We start from the raw sequence: 13551 nt of genomic DNA, 5'->3' as shown, positions 1-13551 counted from the left end.
GAAAATAGAATCTACATATGCATTTTTATAAATGCAAGAGGCTTGTCCAGTTGCAATAAGGTTCTTGGGCACCAGTCATAAATGCTCTTTAAACCTCAATTCAGGTTAACAGAGAGATCTCAAAGAAGTAAATAAAGCAGTTTAAAATCAGTCTAACTCGACTTTTGTCTCATTAGTTTATACTTGACACTACAGCCTACAAAACCTCTCTGAGCAGCATTCCTGAGGTAAACATTGTTGGCTCTGCACTTGCTACCGACGGCTTTTAAACCCCTTTACCCCTCAAAGCTGAACAAGGACAGCTGGATCCCTGAAATAAGGACAGCCCAGTAAGTACTGTGCAAATATATCAGATTTATTACTTTTTTATGGAAATAATAACAGACATTCAGGTAGAAACATATTAAATTAATGCAGTCAACATTTTAAATGCAAAAATAAATATAAAGTCCAGCAGCTCAATGCATCTAAAACAGCTCATTTCTTCTAACGAATAGAAAAGATTTTTTTTTTATTTTTTTTTTTTTTGTCTTTTATATGGTGAGTTTCATACAATCAAATAGAAACGAAGGTACAAGCGCTTTCTTAGAAAACATCCCGACCCGGCTGCCCGTCGGGGCTCTCCTGTGCCGGCGGCGGCGCGGCTCCCGCAGCTCAGTCCGTGCGGGCCGGGTCCCGCCGAGCCCCGCCGCCCTCACAGGGCCGAGTCCGAGTCGCTGGAGTCGAGGCTGTTGCGGAGGCGGCAGCTGCCCAGGCGGTCCCGCTGCAGACAGAGGTTCTGGGTGCTCCGCCGCAGGCACTCCAGCGACTGCAGGAAAGATTTCTTGGCTTTCTCTTCCTCCATGGGGGACACCCCCTCCTCCTCCACCTCCTGGATCTCGTCGAAAGTCACCGGCTGCGTCTTGAAGCGCGACTGCCGCGGCCGCCGCAGCTTGCCCTTGGGGGTCTTGGCGGGGCGGGCGGGCGGCGGGAACTCCTCGGCCACGCAGACGAAGTGCGGCATCACCGCCTGGTAGCTGGAGCAGATGCCCATCAGCTCGGCCGGCTTCGCGGCCATCCTGCCGCCCGCGGGAGCGCCCGCCGCGGGGGCCGGGGCCGGCGGAGCGGGGTTCGCTGCCTCGGCCGTGCCGGGCGCCGCGGCTCCGGCGGGCGGCGGCGGCGGAGGGACGGGCCCCGCGGGGCGGTGCGGCACGGCGAGGGGCAGCGCGGAGCGCCGCTGTCCGGAGAGAGCTCGGAGCGGAGCGGGGCGCGGAGCGGAGAGGCGCGGTTCGGCCGGGAGCGGAGCGGAGAGGCGCAGTTCGGCCGGGAGCGGAGCGCGGTGCGGAGAGGCGCGGAGAGGCGCAGTCCGGCGCGGCGCGGAGCGGAGAGGCGCAGTCCGGCGCGGCGCGGAGCGGAGAGGCGCAGTCCGGCGCGGAGCGGAGCGGAGAGGCGCAGTTCGGCGCGGAGCGGAGCGGAGAGGCGCAGTTCGGCGCGGAGCGGAGCGGAGAGGCGCAGTTCGGCGCGGCGCGGAGCGGAGAGGCGCAGTTCGGCGCGGCGCGGAGCGGAGAGGCGCAGTTCGGCGCGGAGCGGAGCGGAGAGGCGCAGTCCGGCGCGGCGCGGAGCGGAGAGGCGCAGTTCGGCGCGGCGCGGAGCGGAGAGGCGCAGTTCGGCGCGGAGCGGAGCGGAGAGGCGCAGTTCGGCGCGGCGCGGAGCGGAGAGGCGCAGTCCGGCGCGGAGCGGAGAGGCGCAGTCCGGCGCGGAGCGGAGCGCGGTGCGGAGAGGCGCAGTTCGGCGCGGAGCGGAGCGCGGTGCGGAGAGGCGCGGAGAGGCGCAGTCCGGCGCGGAGCGGAGCGGAGAGGCGCAGTCCGGCGCGGAGAGGCGCGGAGCGGAGAGGCGCAGTCCGGCGCGGAGCGGAGCGCGGAGCGGAGAGGCGCAGTCCGGCGCGGAGAGGCGCGGAGAGGCGCAGTCCGGCGCGGAGCGGTGCTCCTGCGCTGCCTCAGCAGAGCCGCTGCCGCCGGCCCCCCGGCCCCGTTATATAGGCGGCGGGGCCCCGCGGGAGCATGCTCAGACGGCAGCGCGCTCGGGCCGCAGCGGAGCCCACCCGCGGCCGGCCCGGCTCTCCTTTCCGCATGACGTGTCCCCCCGCACCGCCGCCCCCGCCCGCCGCGGCCCCGCGCAGCGAGGCTCGGGTAGAGCCCGGGGCGGGGGAGCCATCGCGCTCGGGCCCCATCGCCCCCTCTCCCCTTGTCCTCCAGGGCATCCCTCTCCTGCCCCGCGGCGCCCGACGGATCCCGGACTGCCACAGCGGTACTTCAGCTTTCTGCGTCTCACCGCGCTGCTTTTTCTGTCAATACCCTATGGCTATGAAAGAGTACCGACAGACCCGTCACATCAGCTTTCAGCTGATGGCCACCCGTCAGAGTAACAAACCCGTGGTTAAAGGAAGCTCCAAGGCAAATCCAAATCTGAATAACCTCATGTTACAGTGCCTGAGATCTAAAGTGCAGGGATCACACGGAACGGACCCAGGCAAGAACCATCAGCAAACAGAGGGTTAAGCAGGACTCTGGGCTCTTGTTCCCAAGTCTGCCACCTCTAACGAAGCTTAAATACTTCCTTCAGTGTGACTCAATTTTTTTCCTTTTAGAAGGGATCCTAAAATTTTCCGTTCCCCTGTGGGCTCTGTGGTGCTTCTTTGATATGATGCAGAATCAGATGCTCAGACAGAAAATGGCATACAAGTATTACTGAGCTGAAACAAAAGCTTGCAAATCAGTGATGGTTGGAACCACGCTTTAAAGCTGTGCGTGCCAAGCACTCTCGGTGATGGAAAAACCCGACGGCATAAGAAAAACTTATGATAGGAATAGGAAAGGAGCTAGAGGGAGGAGGAGTAGAAAAGCATGAGGGAGGAAGAGCCTGAAATGGTTAGTCTGTCCCCTCTTCAGGGCTAATGTTAGATGATTCCCATAAAGACACTCTCCAGTACAGCTTCACCCACTCGGCGATATTTTTGAAGCTTGGTTAGGAACCGGGAAGGAAGCGGAGGCTTAGCAGCAGTGTCAGGAATTCTGCTCTGCGATGCTGAGGGGACAAGGCCAGTGCACTCAGGGCCCTGAGGTTTGCCAAGCAGTCAGTCACTCAGTACCCCCACGCTCAGTGTGTACATGCAGCACAGCACTGCAGCGTGGAGGCACCCAGGGCACTGCCAGCACACTGTCAATTAGCCCCCGGTGGAACCCACGCTTAGCCCAGCAGCCCCAGGTCTGTGCCCAAGGTGAGGCACCTACAGCCAGTCCGACTTTATTGTGTTTTGTCATAAAACACATTCTTTGTGCAGAGGAGGACAAATGCTCTGAAAAAAAACCCCAATAGCTTACATACACAAAACACATCCTGTGCCATAATCCAGCACACAGAAATGGCCTTGTTTTTGTGAGTTCACCATCAGAAACTCTCAACTTTGTCTTTGGGCAAGTCTTAGGACTGGTCTGGACTGGTCCCTTCTCCTTCCAAATTGCCTTAGCAGGGGCAATGTTTCAGGACCTGCGCTGGAAACGAACCATTTTAATTACAACCCTGTCTCAAAGGGGATAAAATGGAACAAGGACACAGTTTTAGGAGAGAGGGGACCAGGGGCACCTGCTAGTGTGTTTCCAGAGGGCTGGCTGTTCTGCTCCTTGCCAGTGCAAAAGCAACATTAGGAGCCTTGGCTTAATGAAACACCTGGCTGCAATCTCTTGGCTTCTTGGCTCCCCAAGGCAGTTCTAGGGCCAGGGTCAGTTAGGAGCCTTTTTGTTGGGAGATACTATTAACTTAATAAGGGAACAATTTTATGTTTGGTCAGATTGAATCATTCCAGCTTGCAGAAGGCTGTAGTTTTTACTGTTGATTTTAGTGGCTAAATTTAGCCCATACATCCCTGCTGCAGTGCAACAACTTTCTCTCCAAAAGCTCCATTTACAAGCACTTAAATTCCTGACTACTTGATTCTGCAGCACAGCAAAGGCCGAACTCTGCTTCCTCAGTACAGCCCTCTAAGAAGACAAGCCTGATGACCAACTTGGAGGACTTCTGGGGATGAGTTTGTCTCTCATGCAGAAACAAGATGAGATAGGAGCCTTTTTCTGGAAGTGCAGAAAAACATCACACATTTATTCAAAACAAGGTAAATTGAATTTGCTCTAGCCCAAAAGTATCCAAGCTTCTGTCAAAAAAGGTTGGTTGACTTGATATCTGAACTTCAAAACACGTCCCAGTACAAACTGCCTGTCTGGTTTCCTACAAAAAGTTCCGTATGAAGGCAAACTCAGCTAGATTTAATACCCTCAAAAATATGATTATAAAATGCTTTGGGAAATGTCAGTGCTGAGCAGGAGCAAGATCACCATGGAAATAACTGAGAGGTCTTGAAGATATTATTTGAGAAAATTTATCCTGTGACATAATCCCCAGAGTTAGATCTCCAAGGCACTAACATAAAAAAAATATTTACTCAAGTAGTTTAAATGATGGCCTCAATTTCACTTGCTCCCAGCATTATTTAATGAAAGGAAATGAAATCTTGTGATTTTACTGAGTAACATTTCAGCAAGTTTCGGTCCATTTCACTGCACTTCATATCAACCCATTCAATTTAATTGTTGTTTTCATTTCATTTCAGACTTTTTTTTTTTTTTTTTGGATTGCATTTCATTTTATTGTAATTCCTCTCCTGTGTGTTCAGCTCACTTTCTCTCTGATATGGAGAATTCAATGAGTATCATTTAGAAAAGTTTTGGAACTTTTCAGTGCAACTCACGTCATCCCATTCCCCTTAAATGGAATTTAAGAATTTGTTTCAGAATTTTAGGGTTTTCTTTCAATTGTTTTTCATTTCATTCTACCTCCTCTTGTGTGTTTGGTTACCTTCCTTCTCTGGTTTGGAGATTTCATTTCCTTTCATTAAAGGAAAAGGAATCAAGCAAGTTCAATGAGTATCATTTCAGCATGTTCCAATCCATTTCACTGCAAAAAGCCCCCAGTGCACTGCATCCCCACTGCTCCCTCCACACTCTTCTCCTTGGCAGCACCCATGGGCTGGGCACCTCAGCTTTGGAAAAGGCTGATTTTACTGCTCTGCTCAGGGTTAGGGTTGAGAAAAACACAAAGCCCAGAGCTCCAGAGCCACTGCAAATGTAAAAGTCCTGCCAAGTGGACCACAGCTATACCCCAACATTGCTCCCTCCACACCCTGCTCCTTGCTACCACCCATCTGCTGCTCATCTGAGCACATTTCATCATAATTCTTTTTCTGTCTCTGTGGTTCACTTTGTTCCTTGATTTTCAGATTTCAGTATGTGTCATCTCAGCAAGTTTTGAAACTTTTCACTGTACCTCATGTCATCCCATTCCATTTAAATATTTTCACTTTGTTTCAGAATTTTCTAGTATTTTTTTCATTTGCATTCCATTTCATCATAATTCATCTCCTTTGTGTTCTGCTCATTTTGTTTCCTAATTTCAAGATTTCATTTCCTTTCATGAAGCCACATTGTATGCCAGCACACTGCACAGCGCAGTATGGAACCTTTTATATTCATATTTGGGGCCTTGTGTAGTTAAATTATAGGAGGAGACACAATTATCACTGCTGAAACAGCATGGAAATTACCTTGTTATCTGTTTATACATTTAAAAATGTGATTATTGGAAACACACACACAGCCTTTTGCTGGCTATCAGATCTCATGTCATAGAAGGGAAAGGAAAGATTAAGAGGATGTAGAGAGATACCCACCTCTTCCTGTAGGAAAATAAACTTTTGAAGGGCCAGGGCTTTTACAGAAACCACCTGTAGCTGGGCAGTCACAGCGAACACCACAGTTCATGTCCCAAAACAGAGCAGTGACTTTGCTGTCTGTCAGAGTTGATGGGGTCCCTTGAGAGCCAGCAGAATAAACAGGAACAATCCCAGCAACCTCAATCTATACCCAGCATGTCAGTTTCAAATATCCTCCCAAAACATCATCAAGAGTAAAGGCTACCTCTTGCTGTCCTGGCAGGTGGCATTTCCAGCCACAGTGCATCTCTGTGTACATCTCCACTCAGCATCCTGCTCTGGGTACTCATTTCTATCCAGAAAGAGGAAGTTCTCTCTCCACTAGAATTTGTATCTTGGAACAACCACTTTTAAAATAGCAAATAAAAATATCCAGCCAACTGCAATCTAACAGATACTGCTTACAAACTGGAGATGACACACCAATAAACAGGCAGCAAATACAAACTACCTCAGAAAGCAGAAATCTCTCTGTCTCTTTCTTTGCACACACATCTGATTTAAATTCAAAAGTGTACCTTTCTGATAGGGGAACCCAAGTTACCCAACAAGACCTAGCTGAAATCCACTGTTAGGCTTCTGCATGGAGAAAAACAAACTGTTGTCTCTTTCTAGCTGTCATAACAAAACTGCAGCACACAGAATGCATCTTACCTAGGCAGCCAGGCCTCTCTCCAGCACATGTGAATGCATTTACACCAGGGAATTAATTTACACCAGGGAGTGGCTAGCCAATCGCAAGAGCTACGCACTCAGGGCTGTCATATCCCTTTTCTTATGTATTTGGTTGGATATCCTTTACCTTCCTTTCCACTGTTTCAACTTCAGTAGCCTTTTAACATTATCTCCCTTTGAAATAATTAAATTAAAGCCAAGCCAGCCCAGCAGCTGGCAGCCTGAGGGTAATCCTACAGTAAGGATCACACACCCTTGCACTCACAGGCAGCCAGCAGGCCAACATGCAGACAGCATTTTAAATGCTTGACGTGTACCTTGAAGTATTTTTCTAAATCCTTCAGTTCCCCTGCCCCATGCCAAGGGGCATCTTGCCTGGCATCACTTGAGGCAGCCATGGAGAGCCCTGCAGCCAACAGCACAGGTGAGGAATAAGCACATCTCCCCTTTGCAGCAGGCAGGTGTTGGCAGAGCCTTAGTTGCAGGACTGAAAATCTCCAGAGGGAAGAGAAGATTTGGCTTGTTCTGCAGCACACTCTGCTTCCAGCCTCCCACAGCCTGGGGGTCTCCTTCACACCCCGAGCACCATGATTTTTGTTCCCCACAGCACGAGATGAGAGAGAAGCCTCAGGTAGTAAAGCATGAGGAAAATTCCCCAACAGCACTTCCTGTATACTGGAGGGCAGCTACATGCAGCAAGGCACCTGTGAGCGGTAGCAGGAGGCTCAGGCTGCCACTGGGATCTTTGCAGGCAGCTTATGAAAACTTGTTTCTACTGAAGCTGCTTCCATGAGAAAGCTCTTCCCAACATAGCAGGGAGTTGCTAGGATGGGCAAGTTCTCTGAGGGATGTTTCAAACTGTGAATGTCCAGTGTACAGATGATAGGAGCACGGAAGGATTTTTACATCTCACCAGGCAACCTGCCACAGAAATGGTGCCCCGTGACATTTACTGAGGTTTTAAGGCAATTTTTAGATAAAATAGCATTTTAAGAGTAAAGGTTTGTCACATTTGTATACGTCTCATTTTTATATGTAACTTGGCCATTTTAGCTGAAAAAATTTCTTTCCAAGTCTCCCTAAAGTAATGAGTGGGAAATTCAGCCAAATTATTGGTTCCCAACTTTGTTTTTTACAGAGAGCTTCATGGTATGATCCTCCTCAGCCCATCTTCTCTTTCCTCCTATTCCCTCCTCCCCAGTCCCACACTGAGCAGTTTTACAGGCCCCAGGTGAGCCCAGGCCCAAGAGCTCAGCAAGGTTTCCTGGCACAGGGACACCGTGGGGTTCACCATCCCCAAAGGTGCCTCTTGTTAGCTGGGAGCAGACGAGGATGCACCCACAGCACAGCTGGCAGACATGACAAACACTTGTCAGTACTTGTGGGAAGCTCACAATCCCACACAGTTAACACAAAATATGTGTGCTCAAAGCTCCTTTTCCCTCAAATATCTCAGTTTCAGTCCTGCCTGCCTTTTTATAAGCTGCAATAAATCCCATAAACCTTCTGCCCCATGCCATTAGGAGAAAGTACAGACTAAAATGTTTGAATGTATGAATGCTTCTCACAGAAATGTATTATTTTATTCTCTACATAGAATTGTTTAAATTGTAAAGTGACAGCTGGAGTGAAAAGTCAGTGTTTCAGTTGTACTTCACAAGTTAACAGCATTTGGCTGTCACCACACCACTAATAATAAATGTAGTAATAAAACTCTTTGTTTTGAAAGAGAGCTGCAAAGTGTTTCCTGACAAAAAACTGCTACATTAAATTTCCCTTGTTTGGCCTCACAGGCATCAGAAGGGATGGAAGCTTTTCCCAGCGCTGTTACTGATGCATGGGGACACAGTGATATGAGGGTACAAGAAAAAAAGTGTGGTTCCAATAACCAAAGACCAGTGATTGCAGAAATCTCGGCTCTTATAGAATGAAACTATAAACTAATAAACTGACTGCTTTGAATATTCCTCCTGGTCCAAGTTGCTGGCACATGAAATAAAACCTCTAACATCCCATTTAAGGGGATTACCCTTACCATGGCATTACCATGCCCAGCTGTTACTGTGACCCTATCAAGTAAGCAGGACAGAAATTAGGATTTCTAGTTCAGGACATTCTGTCTCAGGTTCAAAATCTGGAGGAAACATTTTGCCCCACAAAATAATTAAAAATGTCTAGGAAGAAGAAAGACTTTCTGCATGCAGGGAAGAACTTTGCTGAATCCTGGGAATTTCCAACCCTCCACATGCTCCACACTGAGCTGGTGGCTGGGACAGTGCTGATGGCCAGGCATTCCGTGCTGCCTCCTGGGGAGCAGAAATGCTACTGGCAAGGCAGTGAGGACAGGAGGATTCTCCTGCTCCTTTCCCAGGGAGGCCCAGAGTAACCCAGAGCTGTCAGTGCACAGAGCACTTGTGTTGGTTTCTTTTCTGTACTCAACTGCTGAGATTTGCAAGAGCTGAATTTAATTATTTCTGGGACCTCCCATCCTCTCTCACATTTGGACAAAACTGATGACACATCTCAAAAGTAACAAGGAAGGCCTGACCAGCGGAGAGCATGGATATAAAAGTTCTGGCTGTTTTGGAGGTCGGACAAAAGGAAAATCTTTTCTATAATGAGTCAAGATTAAAAATTTTAGGTTGGTGCCACAAATCAGATCTTAACACTTCTGATGGATTTTATCTTCCATTTTCTTCTGCAGCTAAAAGCACTGTAGAGTATCCACTTATTTCAGCAGAATAAATGTCACTTTTTCTTCTCTTTATAAGTCTATTTGTAAGCAATCAAGAAAGAAATTAATTGTGGTCTAGAGATTAAAACAGAAGTTTCTTGATAATTGAACTATCAGGCTTTAAGTAATCTAATCCTTGAGATATTTCTATTCAATCTCTAAATGTTTCTGGGAACTTTAGACAAAAACAAACAAACCAAAGTAGTAAATTGCTGAGTGATGGTTCAACAACTGAAGCCCTGCCCTGCAAAGAGGAGCCAGAGTGGTGCTAATGCAGACAAGCAGGAAGACAAAAAGCATAACACCATTCCTGTCAGATGAAAGCCCATAGCGCCCAAAGCCAAAGAATGATCTTTTCTAAGGTAAAATAGAGCAACTTTAATCTCTGCAAGGAAGTAAAGACAGGAGATAACTGGCAAGGTCACCAGGAAAAAAATGATCAGTGCAAAATACAGAGATGTTACAGAGAAGCAGCCAAGGCTCAGAACATTTTTTTCTAACTCTGGCTACTGCAGCACCAAGATGCTGTGCCCTGTGTCTACCCTGCCCTGCCTCACTCAATTGCTCTCCTCGCCCTGAGGCCTGGGAAGACTTCTCCAGACTTGCTGGTCAGCTTATTCCAGGATAACAATCTCTTCTCTGGCACCAACTGTCATGGCTCCATCAGTGCTCCAAAAGTGCAGGTATTGGCAAATTTTGCATTAATTAGTTTGTCAGACACTGTCTCACTGATGTGACCACCACTTCCCCTCCCTTACCCTCCCACTGCTTCCCAACAGAAAACACCACCAGGCAATTTTTAATCACTCTTCTACTAACTACCCTTGCTTCTCCCAAAAAATCAGGGAGCCTGCACCTTGTGGCCCCTCCTTTCCAAGGTCCTGCAGGTATCTCAAGCTAAAGGCATGCCATGTCACTTGGATAGTCTCCTTCTTGGCAGAGATCTGCACCCAAAAAGCAGGAGATGGGGAAAGGAAACTGAGGACCTTGTAGATTCTGCACCCTGACAAATCAGCTGGGGACTGTGGGTTGTCTATCTAGGCCAGTACACCTCTGGCAACTCATGTCTCTGCTCGCTCCTGCTTTATCTTCTGCTCTCTGCATCAGAAGCTCTTCAGGGTGAGAAGGCTTCCCACAGCCCTTTCCAACAATGATGAGGACCCAATGATAAGTCCACGGTAAGTCACAGCTACAAATCCCATCTCATCCAACACCTGAGGCTCTTTCTAGTCCATGTGTTCTTCCAGCTGCATGGCAGCCTGCCTTGGCACAAGGGTGTTGCTGGAAACACATGCCCAGGGGCGGAGAGCTGGCACTGGCATTTCAGAGATCAGCTGTAATGTCAACCCTCTCTTCAGCATGGATCTGTATGCCTCCACAATGGGAGCAGAGCAACAGAACAAGTAACACTCTCTGTTACCAGCAAAGCAGCTGCACACAGTTTAGATGGAATCAACTAATAGATTCCATTGATTGATCTAAAGTTTAGATGGAAACAACTTTCAGCTGAGCACCATTCTGGATCCAGTGAGCACCATCTGTCAGGTTGACCCCAGGATGTGAAGACTTTGCTCAAAGTCTTGCTCAGCCAGCAAAATCCCCTGTGTGAACAGAACAAAGTATTTGTTTCTGCTGGGAAACCTGAATCAAACAAACGATGGGGGTCAGGGAACAAACCTCCCCGCTCCTCATTCGGATTAAAATTCTTCAATACAGTCCCTACTTTCTTTACTTAAAACAAGGCCTCCCAGCTCCCTCAAGAGATGCTTTCCCAAGGTGAGCCACCAACGACCTGCCAGCTTCAAGGGAGCTGGCAATAACTCCACCAAGCTGTACTGAGCACTACCTAGGAGGAGGTAAATCAAATAGGACATCAGGGGAGAAAGCACACATCTGTCACCTTGATGAGTGGGCTACTCTTTGGGAAGGGCCAGCGCTCCTGTGGCCAACCATCACCAGTCACTCCCAAGTGTGTCAAGAGGAGATGATACCTACAGGATCTCAGCAGGACTTAGGTGGAGACAGGACAGGCCAGGATGCTCCAATTCAAACAGATTATTCAGGTTGCTATGGAAACCTCAAGGATGGAAAAGAAGCACTTTGAAAACAAACCATAGTGAGGCAGATTTCCTATACACTCCGCAAAGGTTTATGACCAGAATAGGCAAAGTGGGTGTTAAATGCTTTTGAGCCAAGGCAATAGTAGCAGCACTTGAGGAGGAGGCGTTATGGATTCACAGCACCCATCATACACACATCTTTTATCCCAAACCCCAGGAGAACAGTCCTCTGCATTTTGCCAATACTACAGTATGAAAATTCTGACTTCTTAACCCCTTCCTGGCACCCTGTCTCCTTCTCCATTACTATTGTAGCTATTAATTATTATGTGTAGCTATTCTAACCCTGTAAGTCATGGGAAATAGAAAAGACACAGGCAGAATTCATGTGATACAGACAAAGTAAAATTATCCATGGCTTTAAAGCTAATTAAAACTGAATATCCTAAAGTGCTCCTTTTCACAAAAGAACCAAAACAAAACCCAGCAAAACACAAACAAACAAACAAACAAACAAACAAAAACCAAAAAAAAAAACCAGAGCAGGGAAGTGACAGAACTTTGCTATTGATTTCAAATGGTGCATGCTCAGATCAACCCAGTGTGGTCCAAAAGTGCAGTATTGAATCAGGTATACTCCAGCCTCACCAAGAGTTTGTGCTTGAATATTCAAGTATCCTGTGATGAAACAATTACATGTAGCACGGGGACAGAGTGATGCCTGACACCAGTGTGGTTAATTAATAATGTTATTGCTTATGTAGCTGTTAAATAAAGGAATGGTTACATATGGACCCAGTTGGGGATTTTTTTTCAGAACGGCTCCATCCTGCACATTCCCTGAGGAAGGCAGGCTAACTGTCCATCCTTACCAAGGCATCTTCCATTCACCTGCTCCTTCTCATCAAATCTGAGGGCCATTATATTTTGGAAAGGGCGATGGCTTATCTGGAAAAGGGAATCTTACCTGGGGTTACTAGTAGTTTCCACCTGTGTGAAAGCCAGAGACGAGCAGTTTTGAAGAATGCAGTTTTTGAACATTTTTCAGAAGAGACACATACTCTGCTGAAATCTTCAAGGACCCTTCCAACCCAAACCATTCTGTATTTCAAAGTAAACCCACAGTTTGTATCTTCCACACAAAAATAATGACACAGAAGTGTTCTGTAAGCAATGCAGCTCCCAGCAGCTGCTGCTGACCCTCAGATGGAGAGAATGTGGTGCCAACCGCAAAAACAAAACTCTCAGGCCAGTCCCCTGCCCTTGAATCCTCTGTGAACATATAAACAGCATATTTTACTTTAGTGTACTCTGAGTTTAAATAATTTTTAAAAAAGTTTTTGGCTGAGAATATCACATCAGTCCTGGGAAGGAAGAAAGCAAGCTTTGTAACTGGAAAGTAATTCTTTTGGATGACATTTTTAGAAATACTGTTTTCAAATCCATGTAACTAGGGGAAAGGTTCCTCCACCTATCTTTATGTTAAAGAATGGAACCTAACTGCATATTTACCATTCTAAACATGCTGCCCTTTGCACCCGAGTGCAACAGCAGACACAGCTGAAGAGCAGCACAAGAAATGTTCAAGTTGCCCTGGCCTCTAGTGAAAAATCTTTAGGTGCCATGGGAACACCACCAGCTCAAGAACTCTCAAATCTCACTTTTGTGCACACCAATTTTGAGAACTCAGCAGGAGTGCCTGTAGCATTCAGGAACAAATTTCTACCAACAGGAAAGATGTCCCTGCAGAAAGGTCTCCTGAGGAGCTCTGGGCTGCAATCTCCCCTGCTCAAAGCCATTTCCTGCTGTCTTGGCAGGCAGGAGGTTGCAATTTGCTGCTACCTGGCTAGCTGACTTTTTTGGCGAGAAGGTGGGGGAAGGAAGGAAGGACCCACAAGCTCCCAGCTGACAAAGAAACTTGACCTCTAGGCCAACTGTTCCCCCTGCAGCCAGCACACACAGGACAGGCTGGGGAATGATGCCATATGCCTTCTCACTGCCAAACAGGTTTGGATACAGCGAAGCTGACACATGAGAGAAAGCAGAATGAAGCCGTTTCCAGCAACAAAAGAAGTGCTGGGAGATAGAACATTTCTCCTATAAATCATTTCATTTCAGGGGAGGAAAACTTTGTAATTTCCCAAATCAAAGGAAGTAAAGAAACTAAACCAAAATTTGTTAACATTACAAATTGAAACCAAGAAAAGGAAGTGAAAAACTGCTCTTCCACAACAGTATCAGCCTCCAGGGTTCTGCCATTAGTTATGTGCCATAGATTCACT

At 47.8% G+C, this 13551-nt stretch overlaps 1 protein-coding gene across 1 annotated transcript; it reads right to left on the bottom strand.

Annotated features, from left to right (window-relative positions):
- Nucleotides 1-334: 334 nt before the first annotated feature.
- On the bottom strand, nucleotides 335-1971 carry C6H11orf96 (chromosome 6 C11orf96 homolog). Its single transcript, XM_086892243.1, has one exon. The coding sequence runs from the start codon at nucleotides 1055-1057 to the stop codon at nucleotides 695-697; it is 363 nt and encodes a 120-aa protein (XP_086748369.1). The 5' UTR covers nucleotides 1058-1971; the 3' UTR covers nucleotides 335-694.
- Between the last annotated feature and the right edge of the window lie 11580 nt (nucleotides 1972-13551).

The sequence above is a fragment of the Cyanistes caeruleus genome, chromosome 6 (genome assembly GCF_971803275.1).
Source record: "Cyanistes caeruleus chromosome 6, bCyaCae1.hap1.1, whole genome shotgun sequence".
NCBI lineage: Eukaryota > Metazoa > Chordata > Aves > Passeriformes > Paridae > Cyanistes > Cyanistes caeruleus.
Note: the sequence above shows the minus strand (reverse complement) of the source record. Positions and strands in the feature narration are given on the sequence as shown.